The 21997-nt window shown below is 40.8% G+C and overlaps 1 protein-coding gene across 1 annotated transcript; it reads left to right on the forward strand.

Moving 5' to 3' along the window:
• Window positions 1-2195: 2195 nt before the first annotated feature.
• Window positions 2196-20848, forward strand: agpat2 (1-acylglycerol-3-phosphate O-acyltransferase 2 (lysophosphatidic acid acyltransferase, beta)). Its single transcript, XM_084384115.1, has 6 exons — window positions 2196-2650; window positions 10280-10413; window positions 14194-14369; window positions 14597-14692; window positions 16897-16969; window positions 17108-20848. Exons 1-6 carry the CDS (start codon window positions 2469-2471, stop codon window positions 17263-17265), a joined length of 819 nt encoding a protein of 272 aa, XP_084240241.1. The 5' UTR covers window positions 2196-2468; the 3' UTR covers window positions 17266-20848.
• Window positions 20849-21997: the final 1149 nt, after the last annotated feature.

Below are 21997 nucleotides of genomic sequence, written 5' to 3' on the forward strand. Positions count from 1 at the left end.
ACCCACAATGGAAAAGTCGCTGTTTGGAAAGAGACAGAAAACACAGGACGGTGGAGGACCAGTCAGCTGCAGCATTTGTTCCCAGGAGGAGCCGAAGGCCTAAACAGACCAGTAGGTACTCAACCTGTGGGCTGTGCTCCATATTTCAAGCACCCATGACTCCAGTTTGTTGACTTAAACTTAAGCTTAAACACCAACACACCATACTGGTTGAAAGACAAACTTTCCCAACCTGATGTTGACCCGTTCCTGATTGAAGAAGGACAGTTTGTGCCACAGAGGTTTTTTTTTATTGGTCTGACTCCTTTCGCTGTCGGAGTGACTTGAAGCTCATCTCGGAGCTGTGGACATAATTCGACTCCTGGAGGAAGGTTATAGGACGTCTGGAGTGTGAAACCAATACAATTATCTGAGTTTTATGGATCCACTACTGCAACCTTGAACTGGACTAAAAACTTGATGGAAAAAAATGTCTATCCTGCAGTAAAGAGTAGTGGTCCACCTGGAGTAAACATATCACAATGCAGATTATGGACACACAATAAAAAACACTTCTTGATCATCCCTTATATCGTCCTTCACATGACATGATATGACACTTTTATCAGCTTAAAAAGTGCATTACCAACATATTTTATATAGTGTATGTTGATATTTAAACTTAGAAGTAGTATGATCGTGTTAAATTAGAGTATATTTGGTGCAGCGGTGGTATTATTTCCTGTCTTTAAAGGGGCCATATGTAAGATTTTTAGCTGAAAAAGTTAAAAAATTAACTAAAAGTATCAACAGAATGTGAAAAAATAGTATAATAATAATGTCTATGTATTGTGTTGCAGAGATATCTACTGACGTTAGCATGCTAACCCAGCCTGTCCTGGTCCGAAGCTCCAACACCAACACCGTCCTCGAGCTCCCAGTCCAAACCTCTAGCTGCACGGCTAACTGAGCTAACTAGCTAAGGGCAGCTACAGTAAAGCAGTTAGCGGTTACTCAGATGATATCCTGCCCCCTATTTCTCTTTACTTCTACAGCTGGCTAATTCTTACATAGTGCACCTTTTTAAAGGGTCATTTCACAATTTTTACACATTAAAGTGTTTACAGATCTCACACACGCGGTAAAAAGTAGTATGAAGCCTTTTGTGGCTCCAGAGGAAGCTGCATGAAATCTGATAAATTACCTCCAGTGATGTCACTCAGTGGCTACATTGCATCACGGGTAATGTAGGCGCCAGGTTTTGAATAGCAGTCCACCGGTCTGCTGGAGGATTATGGAAAGTTTTAAAACAAATGATCAAAACTGATACAGCAGAACCAGAGATTTTGTCTTTTTAATCATTCTTCCTTTCCAAAACCTGGCACCTACATTACCCACAATGCAACTTAAAGCTTTATATTTTCTCCATTTGTTACCCATACAAAGCATTGTTTTGTTTTCTAGTCCATATAGACAAACCAACGAAGATGCTTTAATATGATTATAATATGATATGGTTTGACTTTGCTTATATGTGGCGGACCCTGCCACCTTTCTAGCATCATACAGTGTTCTGGCGACCTTATTTTCCTCTGAGAGCAGCTTGTTTATTCAGTTATGTATGAGTGTGTATTATTACCTCATTAAAATTGTAAATATAAACATTCTGAGTTTGAATTTCTTTGATTTTTTGTGTGCAAATTAGTCTCATTTCTGCTCCCGAATGAGAAGAACGACGCCAAGTGCAGCGTCTGCCAATGATTAGGATCACTGCACACATTAAATCAGGATTAATGACTGATTGATCCTAATCTTCCCCCAAATCATGTCAAGTAGAGCTCTTCGACATGGCTGCAGCTTCACAGTGGAGGCGACCGGGCGGTGTCAGATTATGTCCAAGGATTGGATTATCACTGCTAATCCAATTACCAAAATGTTGCTCTGTAATCTGCTGTCAAAGGAAACAGTAGCCCTTTGGAGAGAGTGAGGCCTGGCAGAGCAAAATGACATGTGGGATGTTTGGTCCTGCAAAACTTGAGAGGAGGAGAGAAAACTTCAGAGTACATGTCATTTTAAATACACATATACTTTTATAATTTATTACATTTTTTTCCTCATGACATAAAGATGTACTGACAGAATTGATGGTGACCTCAGATATACAAGGTCCAGCAACCGGAAATAGAAAAAAAAAACAAAACCCACAACCGATGACGACTTGACTCCACCTCATGATGCCATTTAGCAACAGATGAGCAACGCTTCATGTTCATTTGGGGCAGCCGGAGACGAGCAGGTAGCATCGCCAGGGTGCCCCTAAAGGACTACTTCCGACTGTGTGATGTGTGTCAGGGTCGCGGTGCTTCCCGTCTCTCTCGCACCGTAAAAGCTGGGCACCGTTTTCTTTTTTTTTTTTACATCCCCCCTCCCCACCACCACCGCCGCCGCCGAACCGCGTGTGTGTTATTGCTGGCAGTGAGTTTCCTGCTATGGATGTGCTATGGATGGTACCGCTGCTGCTGCTGCTGATCCCACTCCTGATGTGGACCAGCAGCACGTTTGTTTTTTATTTCAAAAAGTGCTTTTACGTCGCCTGGATGATGTGTCTGGCCCTCATCGCGATCCCCCTGTGCATACTGAAAAGCGGCGGCAGAGACGTTGAAAACATGAGGTGAGTTGTTGTTTTTTTTGTTGTTGTTTGCATAATAAATGTCGCTCGTCTGACAGCTAGCCAGCGTTAGCATGCTAGCTCGGCTCGGCTCGGCTAGCAGCCGTTAGTTCATATTAAACATTCAGATTACGCTCGCTAGCAACGCCACCCGGTCTTACCACCACCGGCGTGGGGTTGTGTTCACGTTAACAACACCGTGACTGTTCGGGGAGTCAACCAATGTGTCTGACATTTTAAAAGAAAAACAAATTAATAAATACATATGCATTTTTAATCACACATGCTAACGTTAGCCCCCCTTGACACATTGGCTGTAGGAACGTGTTAGCTGAAAACATGAATGCTAACATTTAACGGTACGCTCTCGTTTAGCTCTTAGCATACCGAGTCAGGACATGTTGTGGCTGTTCCAGCTGTGTGTTAAACAATACCAGCCTCTGATAACGGTAATCATCTTTATTATACTCAGTGTAGGAATGTGCTAACTTCCCTTCCCTCCAGGCAAATGCCAGACATTAGCTAAGTTGCGTGAGTGGTGGGGGAGCACACAAGTATAACCACACAAGGCTATCATTGTTGTGCTAGCAGGCTGTGGTGGCAGAGCTGGGGCTTTTTTGGGGAGAAATGGTAAAATATGAGGCGTGCTAAATCAGTTCTGATAATACAAGGGAGGCTGTATCTACTGAGCTGTCAGTGTGGGGCTGTTTAAGGTACACATGTGCACTGTCAATGTGTAATAGCCCCTGCAATAAATCCTATCTTTATGAAGTGTTTTACCTTCAGTTTTAAGTTGGAAGTGCTCAAAGGTGATGACTGAATATTACAACTAAGAACTTAACATTTAAAGGTGCACTATGTAGTTTGGGGTTTTTGGTTTAACTTTCTTTGAAGCTGGGACGGTGGCAGGGTCCTCCACATGTAAACAGTGTTCTGGGGACCTTATTTCCTCCAAGAACAGCTTGTGTATTCAGTTATGGAAGAAATAAATGTATTACTACCTCATTAATATTGTAAATATTACATTTCTGAGCCCCTTTTAATGCAGCACCACTAACAACAGCTACAGCTCTCTATAGGAATGACCCCTTGACCTTACCCGCTGGCGGTAATATGTCATTTCATACTGGACACACAGGCTGACCAGGTCAACTGATACCTGAAATGTTGTACGCCTATCAGTGTCAGTGTCCGCTTTGTAGCAAGGGGGGGTATTTTTGTTGTAGTGGTTAAATCTAGCTAGTGAGGATGGATCGCTTGACACAAATGACTGCATTCCAGTAATTACCTTGAAGAGAAGGATGCCAGATGGCAAGTTTCCCCCTGATTAGAGTCGGGTTGCTGAATAGTTATGAGGCCCATCCTCATTGCAACCTCACATGGCCTTGATCTGACAGCGAGCCCGGTCAGTTACAACAGCAGATTCTCACTGCCTGGCTGCTCTAGGAATAACTGTTTCGAAGTCACGTTAGCTGTGTCGGTGGTGTCATGTTGCACCAGTGTACCGTTCTGTCAGCTCAAAGGTTATCTGGACCTGTTGACTGTGACAAAGGGACTCAATCGGGGTCAGACTTTGCACCGGCAGTGAATAGAGTTTTTGGATGCACATTTTACACACCAGCCAGCTCTGGCAGAAAGAGCTCAGTGATTCATCAAGGACAGAGCAGTCTGTCACAGACATTTGCTGTCTGACGGGTACACAAAGGCCTGATTTCTAGGCTTGACTGCTTGCTTCACAGCTGACTTAGAGGACTTGAATGTAACAGTGAACTATGGTGGGCATGAACAGGCCTCCACAGTCAAAAGCATCCATGCAACTCAAGTTACTGTTAATGTTCTGCTTGCATTTCCTGAAACACTCTTGTTGGGTTTGTGTCTACAGACTGGTGACGTCCCCAACGACTAATATCCCTGACGTTTATAAGGAAGTTTAAACTTGAGCTAGTAAACTAGTCTAAATAAGAAAAGAGTCAAAATTGAGCATAATTTAATCTATAACATCGTCAGAAATCTGTTTGAGAGCCAGTCGAAACCATTGAAGGAGTCCGCCAACATAAACTAACGTTAGCTACTGTTGCTCTCTGTTAGCAGAGCAGAGAGAGGCACTGAAATGATGCATAAACTCACATCCTTTGACCCGAGTCATACACAAAGAAATCCACATTCCAGTAGCATTAAACTACCTAAACAAATCTTCCACTTGCTTGTATTGACAACCCAAAGAGACCGGAAAGGTCATGTGACAATCTGCTCACGTATGTCCAATAAAAACGTGATTAATACATTTAAATTTCTCCAAATTTTTACAGATCCCCTTTTAAATAAGTTAATTTTAAACCATTAGGTCGATTTATATTGAGAGTATTGATGAATAATCATCAGTAATGTGGATATAATGACTTAACTGGTAAAGGAAAGTATTTGAACAAGTAGAAAAGTCTGTCAGGTAGAAGAAAATGACATCACTTTACTGTAATACAGCCTTTAAAACCAGAAGAAGACAACATTAATCCATTATAATGTAACAACATCCAAATTCTAAGCTCTTGTGTAGTGTCTCATATCACGATAATAATATAATCTCAGTTTATTTGCCAGCCCTACAACGTTTCATCGACTAACCGCCCACAGCCTGCCTGTCACTTCTGTGAATGGCTACCTTGGCTCCGGCTCGAACTTTAATTATCAGGAAGGATCTCATGACGACAGATAAAGGACGGAGGCCTAGTTTCCTCCCTCACAATTGCTTGCGCTCAGGTTACATACTGTGTAACAGTTTTTCACAGCGGTGGGAGACCACCAGCGACGCTGTCTTGTTTGACTAAGCTGCGGTAATGTTGTCACTCAGACCACTCGGGGACTGACTGACCTTTTAAAGCCTATTTAAACTCTTCATGCCTTCTGAATGAATGAATCTTCTGCTATGCCACTGACCATGTCGCTGTCTTGAACAGCCCTCTGACCTTTAGCACCTGAATTAGCTCCAGCACTGGTATCTTTGTTTGTTGGTACAATAGGGATAAGAGGTCGAGCTCACCTGACCAGCCAGGTTGTATTGAACCTATGCTGGTAACAGATCAGCCTAAATGTCATTATCCCCTGTAGGCACAGGAGGAACTTATTCAGAGATTGAAAATGAAATGAACCAAAGCAAAATCTGAGAGAATTGGCCATAAAAAGAATCCAACCAAGGCCGATTCATTCCCCTCGAACAATCTTACAATCACTGCAACGCTGTCTGAGCCCATTGCATAACCAGTTGTGTTATCACTGTACTGCTGGGTTGAAAGATAACCCAAAGAGTGCATTCCAGTTCAAAGGTTAAAGTTATTTTACTGTAGTAAACCAGCCAAACGTGCATTGTACTCCCATGTGCAAAGGCAAGCTGAGCTTCAAGTGAGCCATCGCTGAGAGATGATTGCATTAGAGTCACAAGATAATGAACACAAGCAATGAGTTCAAGAGCTTTCTCGTGTCTTTGATTATTATGACACAGTGAACTTTAGCCCTTTTGATATAGTAATTAAAATCAGTTGATTTGATTACCACAAGGTACGATGTATGCCGGTTCATCATGATCCAGCCTGTCTTACAAATACTGAGAAAACTAAAGCGTGGCAAGAGTTAGTAGGGTTATATCATATAAATGATTAAACTCTGGTGTACATAATGTCAGATTTGGGAGGACTTTATTATTTTCAGTAAGCACCAGTGATGAATCAGCTGACCAATATTGATCTATAACAGATATAATGACATGCAGTGTATGCGGCCCAATAGCACTGACATAAAAACTCCTTTTTTTGAGATAATAATGCACAGAAAGGTGTTATAATTTATTATTGTTCAGTTCCCAGTAAGTTAACTGTTTCAGTTGTCATAATTTTAGACAATACATTTTATTGTTAAACTGTAAAATATCTAACTTCACAAGTGTTTGATAACCACATTAAGAGGGATCATTGCAGAAAACATCTGCAGATATACATGTTTTACTTCCTAATATCTGTATCAGCCCCAAGAAATCAAGTTTTGTGCAGGCAGTATCTTCAACAACCTGCGTCTCATTACTGTAGTTATTAACAGTATAATCGATTATGACAACATTACTTAACAGCTTAATTGCTCAGATATGGTGGTCAGTACACTTTCAGCGTTGTGCTCCATTGGACACTGCAAACAAAGAAACAATCAGACATTGAAGGCGTATTCTTATTTACAACAGTGTTGAGATGAGGAGCAAAACAACAGAAACAACAATGTAAGAGAGCTTAAAGTTAAAATACAGGATCAACATGCTGTGGAGTAAATACCACTAGGAAAATAACAACAATCAAGTGTAAAGTAGACTGAAAAAAAGTAAATACAAGAGTGATGGCTGGATGAAATTACAGTATAGTTAAAAGCAGTTACAATCAAATATCACAGGATCTGAAATGGGGCTTTGAGCTGCCTTAGTGGTGACAAAGAGTCCAAGTTTAGGACCTTTTATAGATTATTTCATGTATAAGGTGCACTGTACATTGTACCTTATTCACTTCTGACTGGAATGTGGAGCAACAACTTTTTCTGTGGGCGAGTACCATGATTATGTACCATGAGTTCAGAGTCTAAAAGGATTTGGATTATATCCTGATCAAGTCTGTACTAATCAAACCACAGCATCCCCAAGGCATCATTGTTTCAGATCAAAACAAAACTGAGTTAAAGTAATCCATGAGAGATTTGTTCATTTGTGACGGATCAGACTCGTACGATCAAACAGTGGCAGATAAAACTCCTCGTTTACAGCAGGTCAGCTGCCTTTCCAAACAAGTGTGTGTCCAAAAAAATGCTTTTTGGTTTTTCCATCCTCAAGTGACTGGGTGTAAAAAAAATAAATAATCAGCTCTGGCATCAGGGGGAAATTAAGGCTATTATAATGTACTAAGTGGCTTTGCTGTGCTCAGTCCCATAATAACAGTGAGCGTAGCCACAGAGAATTACCACAGCAGGAGCCTTGATCATTTAATTCCCTTCTTTCTGGAACAGGATATTGAAAAATGATGATTGGAAATGTTTGGTTATTGTGTCATTTACTGTTGCACACTGTCAACAAAAAGCTAGCAGCATGCATTGTGGGCTAAAACTGGAAATATTTGATTTGCAAGTCATAAGCGTGTACCCTTAGGTATATTTAACTTCAGATAACTGCAAGGTTGCAGTGACTCAGTGCTTCCCACACTTGATTTTAACATAGTGCTGTCAATCTTGGAGACCAACTGTTGAAGTTGGCTATTAGCGAGTTTGTTAGGAGCCAAGCTAGTAAGGCTAACTGGAGTCAAGGGAGTAGTCATTTCCAAAGTGTGGTCAAGCGAGCCGGGAAGCTTGGACTTCGTGCTGTTATGGTACAGTGCTTTGAGCAAGCGAAAAAGAGAGACAGTAAAATATTTGCTGTGGAGCAACTTATACACAGACTTACTTGATAATAAATCATATGGGGAAACACTGACATAACAAAGCTTCAAAGCAAAGTCTAAAGGGATAAACTCTACATTACAAGGAGAACGGACGAAGGCACATAAGAACAAAAGGAAGAAGAAGTTGTAGAGGGGATATGAGTCACTGATGAGAAAGGGACACGAGGTGTTTTTAGAGCGATGATTTCTCTGGCACTGACAGAAGATGGGGAGTGACTCTGTTGTTTTCCCTGACAGGGAAGGTCATTCAAGTTGGAGATGTAACAGTAGCCAGTTTCAGTGTGTTACACGAGAAAAAAAGCTGTTTTTTAAGTCCAGTCCTTTTTTTGTGGTCCAGTTTTGCACAGTCAAATTCTTGCTTCTAGAAAACACGTGCAGATCTTCATTGACGCAATTCCCCTTTTCTCACTGTTCAGATAGTCCTTTTATTTTTAACAGTTTAACAGCAGTTTTGCGCAAATTGAATTTTGTTGCTGCCATACTGCTTCTTTCTTTGGCTCCAACAGGGAAAAGAGGTTAGTCCTGATCGAATGATGATTAGATAACAGCTAGGAATGGAGAGATAAGTAGCTGATTGTAGAGTGGAGCTGGCCTGCACATAAAATATCAAGGCTCTCTCTCCAGCCCTTCACATGAACACCAGATTTTAGATGCATTTGAAACTGGCAGCCATGCTCAGTGTGTCTGAGGTGAGAAATGGTATTGATTGAGGACGAAGTAGGCTTTTGATAGTGCTATGTCAGAAAGGATCTCATCTGATGGAAGTAAAAGCATGTGGACCTGCATTATCAGATTGTGACATGTTTCTCGCTGCAGAGCTGGTTATTTGGAAACGCATTGAAACTCCAAGTGTGACAAGATGTTACCTTGAATACGTCTTCAGAGTTCACAGCTGTTATCTTCTTTGTCTTCACAAAGGTCGAGGTTAAGTCCCCGAAGATAAACCCCTGAACAGAGAGGGTGTAAAGAGGAAATATCAGTGTGGAAATGTGTTTTTATGTTGATCATGTTGAGAAATATTTACATAAACCTGAACACAGTTAATGCCAAAGTGCAATCGGCACAGAAAGTTAGAAACTCTCTAGTGAAGAGTTGAACATTGAGCAACAAGCTTAAGACATATTTTCTCTCAGGCGGTGATGGAGACTTAACCAGAGCTAGAAAATCAATATGTGCCAAGTGGCTGGAAATGCAACAAGTGAATGCTAATAGAAAAGTCTGAGGCACTCAAAAGGGTAATGAGTTAAAAAGCCTTTAATTAATCATGGCTGTTGATTCACAGTAAAGACATGCCTACGCATTTCAGCCATTAAGGCCTTCATCAGGGCAGTATGGATAGGGCGAGTTAATGCTAATGTTGCTTTATGGCTGCTAAATGCAAATGCAGAGAATACGTTTGTAACAATATTGATTTTAATTTCTTTTTTACAAGCAAGAATACCAAATATTCCTCTCAGATGTGAGGATTTAATGCTTGGAGTTTCACTGTTGGTTAAATAAAAGAAGTTTGAAGACATCACCTCGAGGTGCTCATAAATGGCAGACTATTAAAAGTTATGAGGCGCTTTTCCACTATTTTTCTGACATTTTTTGACAAAACAGTGAATCGTGACAGTAACTGGCATATTCAACATTGTCGAGGGTTAAAATTTGATAAAGAACATATTTATTTGAACAGTTTTGTCTCCACTCAGCTGAAAGTGCCCAGAGCAAGAAACCATGACCGCCACTCTGCTTTTAAGAGTATAGAAAGTCCCAGTATTGATTAGATTTCATAAATACCCACATTGATGGCATGAAATTGTATTTGGATGCCATAACATTGATTTAGTGTTTTTTTGCCTGCAGACAGGCAGATGGTAGGACAGTCTTTCTAGAAGCTTATTGGAGCATTGTACTTATTACAGGCAATTATTTAACCCACCAAGGAACAAATAGGGCTATTTATACACCTTATATCATGTATTTTGAGGATAGTCATGTCTATATGTTCTGATTCAGGTCACATTTAACTATCAGAGCTGGCATCCTTTCAGTACCCTAGTATTTAAAAGGCTTCATACATACCACCTCCCAGAGTTCTGGTTAGTGGTATGCAGCCTACATGCTCAGCTCACATGACTGTTATGGTGACCTATGCTTATTCAGTAATGCACCTTTTTTGCCCCCTCAGGATTATCCGCTCTCTGGTTCGTCATGTGAAGTACTTCCTGGGTCTTCGGTTTCAAGTGAGCGGCTGGGAGCATCTGCAGACACAGGGACCCTACGTCATCATCTCCAACCACCAGAGCTCCCTGGATGTGTTGGGTAGGTACTTTACTACATATATTGTGGTAAAAATGAGGCTGAAACTGTGAAAACGTTGAGAGGTTAGGAAATACCACACATCTATTCTTCGATACTGTCTACTGTCTAGTGTCTGTATTTTGTGTGTTCATACTTATAATGACGCAAGATGGTTGTGCAATTGGCAGCTTTTCCTCAGCACTGACTTTTTTTTAGTTTGTGTTTATCCGTTGTCTTCTGGGACTCGAATAAGAACAGATTTACTGGGGAAGAGGTGTTGTACTTTGAGCACTTCACCCTGAGCAATTTGACACCCGATTTGACGCACACAGGGAGTCTTTTTTTGGACATTTTAGTTGAAGGGAGCAGCAATCCTCTGCAGCAGATGCTGGAGTCACAGATAAAAGAAGTATGCTGTTGAGCTGGTTAAGCTCCGACAGTGGGGACTTCTGAATCTGCTCCTGAGTATACATGTGGCGTATCTTCGCTCCCTGTCCAATAAAATGGAAAAGTTTCCAGAGCTATCAGAGGAAACAAGGGGAGGTAGAACCTGCCTTGATGTGATTGGATGTGTCAAAGTGACATTTTTGAGATGTCGGCTGACTTTTATTCTCACCAATGTTGACATCCAACTTCAAGCTTGCGCGAGCAAGATGTTGCGACACCTGGCTGACCAGATATGATCAGCACGGTCTACACTCTGTCTTTTAAAATACTCCATGTCATGATAACAAAGAACTGCTGAAATACTGTACCTGCTTTGAGCGCGCTGACTGCTGACCTGGATGAGCTCACTGACACCGTTGACACAGGAAACCGTCCCCTCACACTGTGGACAATTGACAACTGGCCGATGACCTGAATTTATTTTACTGTAGGGTTGATAGGCCCGCACACACACACACCCCTGACCTGCTCCAACCTCAGATGTCCTAATGAAGTCAACTAATGCAGAGAAACACAGTTGACATGTACTTTGGGTCCCCTGGTCTTTTATTCACTATATCTGATACACATCTGTTCTACCGATGAACAGACTTATGTGTCAGTCTTCCTTCTTTCTTTTAAAATCCATGTCTTCCAAACTGCAGACTGTGTCAGCATTGTCGGACATGTTGCTTTTGTTTACTCACAAGCACGAATCCAATAGCAACGGAAGCAGTGCGCTAACTGGGGCCCGCACATCGATGCACTGGCATCTGTAATGTTCAAACAACGATTGCCGATTCATAAAGGTTAATTTGTACATCCCTAGAAAAGGCCTAACATAATCATAATCAATGTAAACTGCTGTCTAGCAAGCGTGTTGGTACTGGGACATTTTGGCTGCACTTTCTCTGCCATTCTTGTGCAACCAGCTCGCGTAGCTTTGGCAATATTTGCACCAAGCCGAGCTCAGTGCACAGGCAGGTATATACGATCCAAACGAGACGATTGGACGAGGCTACAGGCACCACATTTCTTCTTTTTTTTGTTTGTTTGTTTGTTTGTCAGAGCATTTGATTTATTGATTGTCGAGATGTAAAGATATTTTCTACAAAAATATAACAAAATGCCTCTTGAATAACTTATTCGTGGAAGAACCACCTTTCCTTGTTTCTGTTGCTGAGACAGATTGCAGTGTAAGTGAGGTAATGGTCCTGCTAAACTAGGACAAGCGTAAGACTATAGCAGCTTTGTGGTGACAAGGATTGTTTGACTAAAGGGAGAATGAATTACCATGCAGTCACAGATGTAATTTTAACCTGTTTTGTTTTGGCACCGACAAACAAACAAGAACACATTGATCAATGCATGTGGCAATAAAAAAAAAATCAAACATCACTGGCCTCGCAGGAGCCACTCTGATTTAAAAGCTGTTTCATAAATGTACTGGATACCATTTTAAAGTCGATGTAGACTGAGTTGAGAGCGTGTTGTGTTGTTTGCATATGATTCAGCTCGTGTGGGTGAGTCTTTTTAGCATTGTCTGATTTTTATCCTGCTCCTAAACGTGAGTGTTGCGGACTCGTATTTGACAGAGGTATGTTTTCTCTCCATCAGTACCAGGGAGAGAGTGTTTTTCAGTGCTGCTGAGTGATGAGGGCAGGCTCCAGGCCAGGGTAGTGACAGCAGGGGGAGAGCAAGGCACCTAATTAGTCCTCCGAAAACTCAGCATGAGTCTGATATAGCGTCCAAGTTGCCATGCCAACTGCTACACCCAGCCATTAATAGCTGCTCATCCCGGAGCTGATGTGATACGATAAGGAACGAGGATCCCTCCCCTCCACAGCTCGGTTTCAAGCACCGTCTCTCTTGTGTAACTTTGCTTTTGACCGCTTTGTTTCATCTCCATCGTAGGAACACATCTACTGTATGTGTGTATACCTTTTATGTCTCACACTTTGACTTCCTGTCTGTTATATTTTGTGTGTTTGATGTCCTGCACTGCTGCATCTTCTGCACCACCTGCCGTTGCACGTAGGTTAATCAAACGTGTCTGACTCATAATGTAAGCGCTATTCATGGAGATAACGCCAATCAATAAAGTCTGATGTCTTTTCCAGCATCAGTATTACATCAGCAGACTTTATACCTTTACCTTACACCTCTATACCCAGTGCCCAGTGAGTCTCACTGTTGAATAATTAAATTGTAAAACAGCCTTTCTTTCTTGCATATCTTTGTCACATTTGTTTTAAAAAAAAAATCACATTTGAGGGATCATTGCACAGAAATAAGGTCCAATATATCTTTCTGTATCTTTTACTCCATAATATCATCATTGGGCCCAAAAATCGAGTTTGGTCCGGCTCTACTCCCGCATATGTTAGAGACATCTTTTAACACAACCCCTTAGAGACACCGTATTTCAAGGTAACAGATGTGAAAAGTGTTTCATGCTTTAAATTTAGAAAAAAACACACTAATTATTGTATAATTCAGGCTTCACAGCCAAGGATAAAGCCAGCAAACTGACTATTAGGATAGAGGAACTGACACACATTTGCCAGTGATGGAATGTGACTAAGTACAATTTACTCAAGTTGTACTTAAGTACAATTTTGAGATCCTTTACTTCAGTATTTCCATTTTGCCACTTAATACTTGCACACCTACATTTATTTGATGACTTTAGTTACTAGTTACTTTAGCAGATTACTTGTGGCATCTTACCAATCAGATAGTGTAGTGGGCGGGACATTGAGTGACTACAACAGAGAAAGAAAAGTAGCGTTTTTTTAACTTAACTTATTTTATCGGCAGTCGGACACAAAAACAACACGTCCTGTGCTTGTCATTCATATTTTGATTTCCTTTTAGAAATCAAAACTATTACAAGGTTTAAAATATTAATATGGATAATCCATTCATACGTCTTTGCAGAGAACATTAACGTTGGCGCTGAAAGTAATCTCCAATAAAGTGCGTCCCATTTGTTTACAGCTCTATTTTTAATCACTACGTCAGTCAGTGTTTCTAGATTTGTATTTGTTATTCAGGAATTTTTTGATTAAAGTGAGAAATTTGGGATAATCTTTAATTAAATAGTGCTTTGATGTCTTTCTTTTGCTGCTACCTTTTTAATTAGTCCGCTAAAAAAAAGCCAAAGCTTTTACATTAATCGAGTCTTATGTCTCGTGGTCATGGTCACATACCGCACAGACTCAGGCTTGAGTGACAGACGTGACTTTACACAGAGACGAGGTATTAGAAAACCTCTTAACTCTGAAGTGTTTGACCTTTGTAGTTCTCAGTTATGACATTAGTAAATATGACATTGTATACTAATGAGCGAGCTTCTTATCCTCTGTTCCTCAGGCCTGATGGAGATCTTACCGGACCGCTGCACCATGATCGCCAAGAAGGAGTTGATCTACGCCGGCACGGTGGGTCTCATTTGCTGGCTGGGTGGCATCGTGTTCATCAACCGCAAGAAGACGAGCGACGCAAAGAGTGTCATGACCGACGCTGCCAAAACCATGTTGGACGACCAGGTAATGTGGCTCGTGCAGTCAGAATGGTTTATAGTGTTTAAGAAAGAGCTTGTACTTCAAGATGTTTGGTTTTTAAAGGTAGATTATATGTCAGAGCAAGTTGAGTCTTTGTGGTTTTCCTTGTTTTTGTTTTTGCACTTAACCTGTCAAAATGCACTGGTGTCTGACACATTAGGGACGACATGGGATGATTAAATCTTCCAACTCTTGTCCTTTGACCTCTACAGATTCGTCTGTGGGTGTTCCCAGAGGGAACGAGAAACCAGAGAGGCGACCTGCTGCCCTTCAAAAAAGGAGCTTTCCACCTGGCAGTGCAGGCACAAGTGAGTCCTTTTTCACTCATAGAGCAAATGTAACTTATCGCCTCTGTTTCCTGTCGATACATGTGAGTTTAGTCAACATTTCCTGTACTGTCATGTACACCCTCATGCAGTTTGTTCACTTATCAATGCTGGCAAAAAGGGGCTGAGATGCTACTGGAGACTTCTGCTAACTTTTTGTGTCCTAAAAGAGGGAGAGGGGGTAATGTTGCTGATTCTAGACACATGGGGGAGCTAGCAACCTTATAAGGCACAAGGTAACATTATGATTCAACCATATCCAATACACAGATGATGACATGCACAGACGGCACTGAATCAGCCACAGCTTCTACTAAGGAATGCTTAGAAGTGGTCAGAATAGTAATCGTGATATTTCTGTTTTCGCTCTTCTCTCAAACTGTCCTCGGTTGTGCTCGGCATGATGTAACTTCTCCCCAATCTCCTCGCGACTCTGGAGTAATCTTCACCTCAGCTGTGTGCGTTTATGAGCTTTTTATCTCTGCGTGCGTGCAGGTGGGAGGTCTCTGTTCCCCGAGCTGATGTTTCGCAGCACACACTCGGGTCAGACAGGTGGAATGAATTAAAAAAACATTATTGTTGAATGAGAATCTGGCGAGAAACGGCAACGTGGTTCACCTCAGGCTGCCAGAGATTGATATCAGTTTGGGTCAGATATGCAACGAGGCACAGGGGCTACAAAAATAAATCCCTGCTGCTCCTTATTAACAAACACATTCATACTGTACTTTTTCTATAGGGGCTGTATTGGCTCTGCGGTTCAGAGGCTGTTATATGATATACAGATAGAGTTGTTGTGCGTGTTTTGGCGTGACGTGTGCAGAGTAACTTCATTTGAGGTCTGGATAATACAATCTGTGTTTTTGTTGTCCCCGTTGGCCCTGTAGCTTTACACTCGAGACCGTTCCTGCGTGAGCGTGGACTATTTCTATCTCTCCGTGTTTGCTTCTGCCGAGCTCCATCGAAGCCTTTTCCATTTGTGCCCAGCCAGCCAGATTGAGTAGAAACAGGACAGCCCCCAGGGGGAGCCACGTTTGGCTCAGCCAGTCCCGATGAAGGGCCACTCGGGGGAGCCTCGAGAGAGCAACTCGGCCTCTATTAGCAGCAGCAGAAGAGACGGAGATAGCTAGTGTCGTGCCGATTGTGTGTGTGAGAGAGAAACTGTGATGTTGGTTCAGTCGAGCATTTCTGTCGGTTTGTTTCATATCTTTTGGTTCTCTCAGGAGAAAGTTGAAGGGTCGGCTTTGTTTGTATGCTGAACATGGTAATTAGGAGGTGATGATTAGGGATGGGTATCGTTAGGATTTCACTGATACTACTACTCTTATTGATACTTTTATCTGTTCTTTTTCACCACTAAATAATTGTTTTATAAGCTAGAATGGCTCTCAGTAGAGCGCATACCTCTGCCAAGACCCAACAGCCGTAATTCAGTATATATAAAAAATACTTAAATCTGCTAGATCCAGAGTTGTATTTGGATTCGCATCAAATTGTACTCCCTCATAGATACCAGCCACCTTAATACGCCAGATTTTTTCATCAAGATCCATGAAATACTCCATGAGAACTTAATGAAAATGTCTTCTTGCAATGTTAAAGAAAGTGAGGAAATATTCCTGGATCCGTCCATTTATCCGGATCCACACCAAAAGTTAATGGGGTCTATTCTGGGCCGAGTTTTGTCGAAACCTTTGTAGTTTGTAGTAACCAACAAAAAGACACAGGCAAAACATAACCCCCTCGGCGAAGGTAAAAATTAATTATTTTCAAAAAGAATAATTACACAACAGGAGTAGAAATTAATGTTTTTGATAAAGCTTTGTAGAGCAGCAACACTGTTTACAACCTCACTGGAGTCAAACGTAATATGTCCTAAAAATAACTGATATTCTTGACAAAATACTTTGTTTAGAGGGGATGAAGAACACAGACATCAGTCAGTATCCGTATCACTACCTGCTGGTACCGCTGGTAGAGGGATGAGGGACTGGTGCGCCAGCAGCTAAACTTGCAAGAATTTGCCAAAACTTAAGATTTGTGGCTAATAAGCTAAACAGTTAGATGCCATACAGAAAGCTTTTAGTTTTATTGTGGTGTTTGATATGAGATTTTAATACCCGTCACTAGTGATGATAATATTTTGGATGGTGTGTTTGATCTCCTTTCCTCTGTTTGTTTTTCAGGTACCCATCATACCTGTCGTCTTCTCCTCCTACAGCAACTTCTACCTACGGAAAGAAAAGCAGTTCAAATCAGGTAAATGGTCTTCGATTTTTTTTTTTTTCCTCATTTTTGTAATTTGCCAGCAGTCCTATTTCCATCCTTATCTGTCTGCAAGAGGCTGCTTGATGTTCTGGTAACTTCTGACTGTGAAGTTCTCTTCTGCCTCCACAGGGACCATCAGATTGACGATCCTCCCAAAGATCGAGACAAAGGGGATGACGACAGACGATATAACATCCCTCTCTGACAAATCCTTCAACCTGATGCGCTCTGCCTACTTGAACATCTCTGACTCGGTAACCCAGAGCAACGGGCCGTTGAGGCACTGAACATTTTACCACACTCCCACCTCTATTTTCTCCTATGTCCCTGTCTGAGACCCGTTCCTCCCCCAGACCTCCCCGCTCTCCCCTGGCCAGGAAACAACATGACACAGGTCTCTTGTCATGAAATCTCTTCTTGTCTAGTTGACGCCTGGTCCAGTCCGCCTCTGGCCCGACCATACAGCACAGTCAGTCCCGACCCTCACTGTGTCTGCAGCAGCACCGGCAGCAGCAGCGCTGCTCTGCACGCCGTGAGCGGAGTGACGGACGGCAAGCCGAACAGTATGGATGTGTGTTGTTCTTCATGCATGCCTTTTTGGATGGCTCTGTCCACCTGCATCGTTGCTTTGTTCTCTGGCTTCGGAAAGCCTGGCTTTATTATTGTCTTACTTTATCACCATTCTGTACTTTTATTTTGGCCTTTTTTTTGCTCCTTTTTTCTCCGTCTGCCTTCCGTTTCGCTCATGAATCTCTTTATTTTCGCGTTCCTCTCATGTTGCCTTTGTTTTAGACACACACATGCACACACACGTTCAGAGTTCCCCATCTTCTTCCTTTCCTTTCCGTGCTCTCTCCCCCTTTTCTGCATTCCAGTCTCTTGCCTAAAGACAAACGGAGCGGGGTCTCCACGAGCGGTGGAGTGTGCGGAGGTGAGAGGTCGACGCAGGTCGGCCACGGACTTCTTTGATTCTGTCGCTACGAATTCAACTCTATATCCATGTTGGCTCTTCAGCTCAATGACTAATCGCTCCATGACATGCTTCATGATGTCAGAAAGCAAGGAATTCAAGGTTACAAGATAGAGTGTGTAACGATAGCACCCATCTGTACTGATTTAATGGACTCAAGCGGACTGATCAGTTTTCAATGTTGTGCATTGTTGGTGTGTCATTGTGCATTCTTTCGGTACGTCTCTCCAAAAAGATTAGAAATAACCTGCGTGCAGCATCAAGCAGCAAGTGTCTTCTCGCTTTACTCTGTATTTTTGTTTTCTATTTATTTCTACATCGGTTAATCTTGAGTTTTGTTTTTTGTTTTTTCAAAGAGATTTTTTTTTTTTTGCTCCTCGGACAGGAACTCACAAGTGAACCTATTTAAAGACGTGTCAAAAGGGTGATTTCATATTGTGCAATGTCAAACTGTTTTATTACTGCTCCAAAGTGCAAGCTACCTGCTGTGCCATGACCGAGTGTTTTTGGGAAGTTTTCCAATGTTGAGCCTGTTGTTAGGTCACTATGACTGTTATCAGTCATCCACTGACCGATTTCACTTTCCCTTCACCAACAGAGCCGCGATAGCCATTATTTTCATTATTTATTAGTCAGCAATTATTTACGCTATTAATTGTTTAGTCTAAAAAATGTCAAAAAAATCTGAGAAATGCTCATCACAGTTTCCCAGAGGCCAAAGTCAAATTGCTTGTTTTGTCCAAAAAAAAATCCAAAAACCCAAAGACTCTTCATTTAATCACATCAAAGACAAAGAACAGCCTCAAATCCTCACGTTTAAGAAGCAGGAACCAGCAAATCTTTTTAATAGCTGCTTGAAAAATGACGTCATTATCTACTCGCCCTCGTGTCGATGGAAAGTCGGGTCAAGTTTTTTAGTCCACAAAACACTTCTGGACCTTCACAGCAAAATATCGTTGCAGCCTTCTCCTGAACAACTGAAGTAAATGGAGACTTTTTAAAAGTGAAAAAGAAACAAAAACAAACCATAAAATGGCTCCATACGATTTGTTCGCTGCAGTCCAAGTCTCCAGAAGCCATGGGATCTCAAACTAAGTGGAAAAGACGTGATTTATACCCACGACACAGTTACACTTTTAGCTTAGCGATGACGGTTAGGATTTCTGCTTTAAAAAAGGGTGTAAATAATTTCCTTTTAAAATCAATCTGGGATCTCTGGGTTCGATTACATCGATGTGCAGAGCCGTTTTATGTTTTGTTTTTCTTTTGGTTGTGTTTTTATTAGTGGTGTCACGATTTCCTATTTTAAATCTAATCTGAACCCGTCTTTGAGAAGAGCGCTCACTCTGCACAGTACATTTATTTTGGACAGATTTGAGGAACCAAACTTTTGTAACAAACTGAATTTCAGTCTTTCGTTGTTTTTATTGCTGAACCACTGACGGGTGGCATGTTTTGTTGATCTCTGGAATCTTTGTTTTTATCAAATATTATTTGACGCTAACCTGCGAGAAGCCATCAGGATAAAGTCAAACTGAAGTGTGGGTTTGGAGAATCGTGACACGCCTGTTTTTTATGTTCCACTTCAGTTGTGAAGTGTTTTATGAACTACGGGATTCACGGGAACGAGTAGATAATGACTGAATTCTCATTTTTGGGTGAACTTTCCCTTTAAACGATTGATTACCAAAATAGACAACGGTTAACTTTCTTTCAACTCACTGACCGATAACTTGTATTCAGTTTATCTTTGCAGCGGTAACGACCAATAATAGAAGGTAACGTTGCTGTGAGGACGACTGACAGAAGAACTGTGACTGATTTTTATTTCTCCGGATTAACTTGAAGATTCTCAAAAGTCGACATCTCAGAAGAGTTTAAGGGTTGTCCCACTTTTTTGTTTTTAATTGATATGAAAGTGAATAACGTTGTTTTAGTTGAGATGTTCTGATTATTGCTTAAACTCACAGGAGAATATTAGATTATTTAAAAAGTTGCGGATGTTTTGGCCTTAAGTTTGATCGAACACGTGAGGGCGACGACTTTAAACCAGGTAGATCTGACTGAGCTGTTGTTGTTTGTTGTTTTTTTTATTTTTGTTTACATCCAGGTCTTAACTTTCACTTTGCTCACTGCCTTTACACTGTTCGCAAAATCACTTTTATTTTCTTTCATTCTCTTTTGCCCATCAAACACCATCTCAGAATGTATTCCAGCATTCAGGATATTGCATTTTAATTTATTTTATGACGTTATTGTATTAAAGTGGGATGTTGTCTCAGCATCACATCTAAGAAATGTATTTATTTGACCATTAAATGTTAAATTTAGACAAACCTTGTGAGGAGGGATCATCTAGTTGATGGATTTATTAATACTTTGGTACTCAGCCTGTACACCGCTGTTCATAGAGTGCAACAGTAGTTTTAGTCACACCTGGTGGGCACGTGATGGTCGAGGTTTCATTTATATTCAAGGCCAGTATGGAATATATGCCCCTACTAATTATAATTAATCAAATTCTGTATTTTTTTGAATATATTTATTGACTTTTTTCTGATCTTTAAGAGCCGATTTTACCTATTGAATGTCATAAAGTAGTCTACCAAATTGATTTCTTCCAAAAAAATATGAACTATACCATAAACATTTTTGCTAATGGAGTGTTTTATCCATTTATTTCCTGTTATTTTGTAATAATACAGATGTGTGATTTGTAAGCTTTGTGTCACGAGCTTGAACTGGAGGCTCACCGGCTCTGCAACAACCCTGACGGTTGACTTTTTCTTTTCTTTTTTTGTTCGGGAGGGGGGGTGCAGTTGTTTACGAACTCATGTAATGTAAGATATTGTAAAAGATTCAAAGTATTCTGAACCTTAATAAAGCACTTTTCATGCTGAGTTTGGGTGGAAAAATAAAAAGAAAGGACTTTTTTTCTCTGATTTTCACCGAAAGCTATTAAAGTGTAATTGTCGGTAGCGTTGGACGGATACAAGAAACAGAGCTGACATCCTGCAGAGCCTTGTGTGTGTGTGTGGTCTCATACTGTGTGTGTGTGTGTGTGTGTGTGTGTGTGTGTGTGTTTGTGTGTGTGCGTGAATGCACACACATGGTATAGACGCCCATTATAGTACCTGGTTAATATCGATGGTGTAGTATTCTGGGTAAACATGAATGCATTGCAAAAGAATAAATAAACATTCATTCTTTTTTTTCCTAAGTTGCACTGAAATGCTTCATCTGTGATATTTTATATTGCAGTTACTCTGTATTACATTTTTATAATACATATAAATCGCTACGTTTCAGGGAGTAATGTGCTTTTTTTACTCCACTACATGCATTTCTGATTGCTCATTTGTATATAAATATTTTTGCATCATGCAAATAATTTTACCAAGTATTTTGTGTCTATTATTTGAGTCCTAAAAGTCGTCTTTTTTTTTTTTTTTTTTAAGCAGATGAAAACAACAGGTCTTCTCTTAATCTGTTAACTTTTCAAGATTCTCAAACTCGTTTCTAAAATGTCACTGAAACAAAGTTGAGTTCTGTCAAATTTGGCAGATGCTCTTTAACAATTTTTAAGAAATAAACACACAAAGTTCAAATCGTCTCCACCTCGATCAGCTGACATTACGATCCTGCTAACAGGTTTAATACGTAGGATTTTAGTGGCATCTAGCAGAGAAGTTGCAGATTGCAAACAGCTTCATATCTCCCCCTGCTTCCCTACAGTGGGTGCTAAAAATACAAATGTATAAACGTGAACAGCCCTCTCTGGAGACAGTTTTTGGTTTGTACGCTCTTGACGACTAACAACGTGGCTAACTGCTCCCTCTGTAGGTAAAAGATGCTCATTCTAACTTAAAGAAAACAATGATTCCTAAGTCCTAAAACACTTTTAAAAAAATCAATAGATTTTATACTGAAACACTCTGAAAAGGAACTTCCTGCAAAATGACTTCATTTACTTGTAATGGAGCATTTTAAAAATGTAACAGACATTTGACTCGAGTCATTTGGGTCCAAGTCTCAAGCAAGTGATAAGT

This window comes from Pagrus pagrus (assembly GCF_965226575.1).
Source record: "Pagrus pagrus genome assembly, chromosome: 19".
Classification (NCBI taxonomy): domain Eukaryota; kingdom Metazoa; phylum Chordata; class Actinopteri; order Spariformes; family Sparidae; genus Pagrus; species Pagrus pagrus.

Coding starts and splice junctions, on each gene's coding strand:
- agpat2 (XM_084384115.1), top strand. CDS start 2,469: ATGGATGTGCTATGGATGGTACCGCTGCTGCTGCTGCTGATCCCACTC. Junction 10,414..14,193: donor GAGCTCCCTGGATGTGTTGG/GTAGGTACTTTA, acceptor TCTGTTCCTCAG/GCCTGATGGAGATCTTACCG. Junction 16,970..17,107: donor AGAAAAGCAGTTCAAATCAG/GTAAATGGTCTT, acceptor CTGCCTCCACAG/GGACCATCAGATTGACGATC.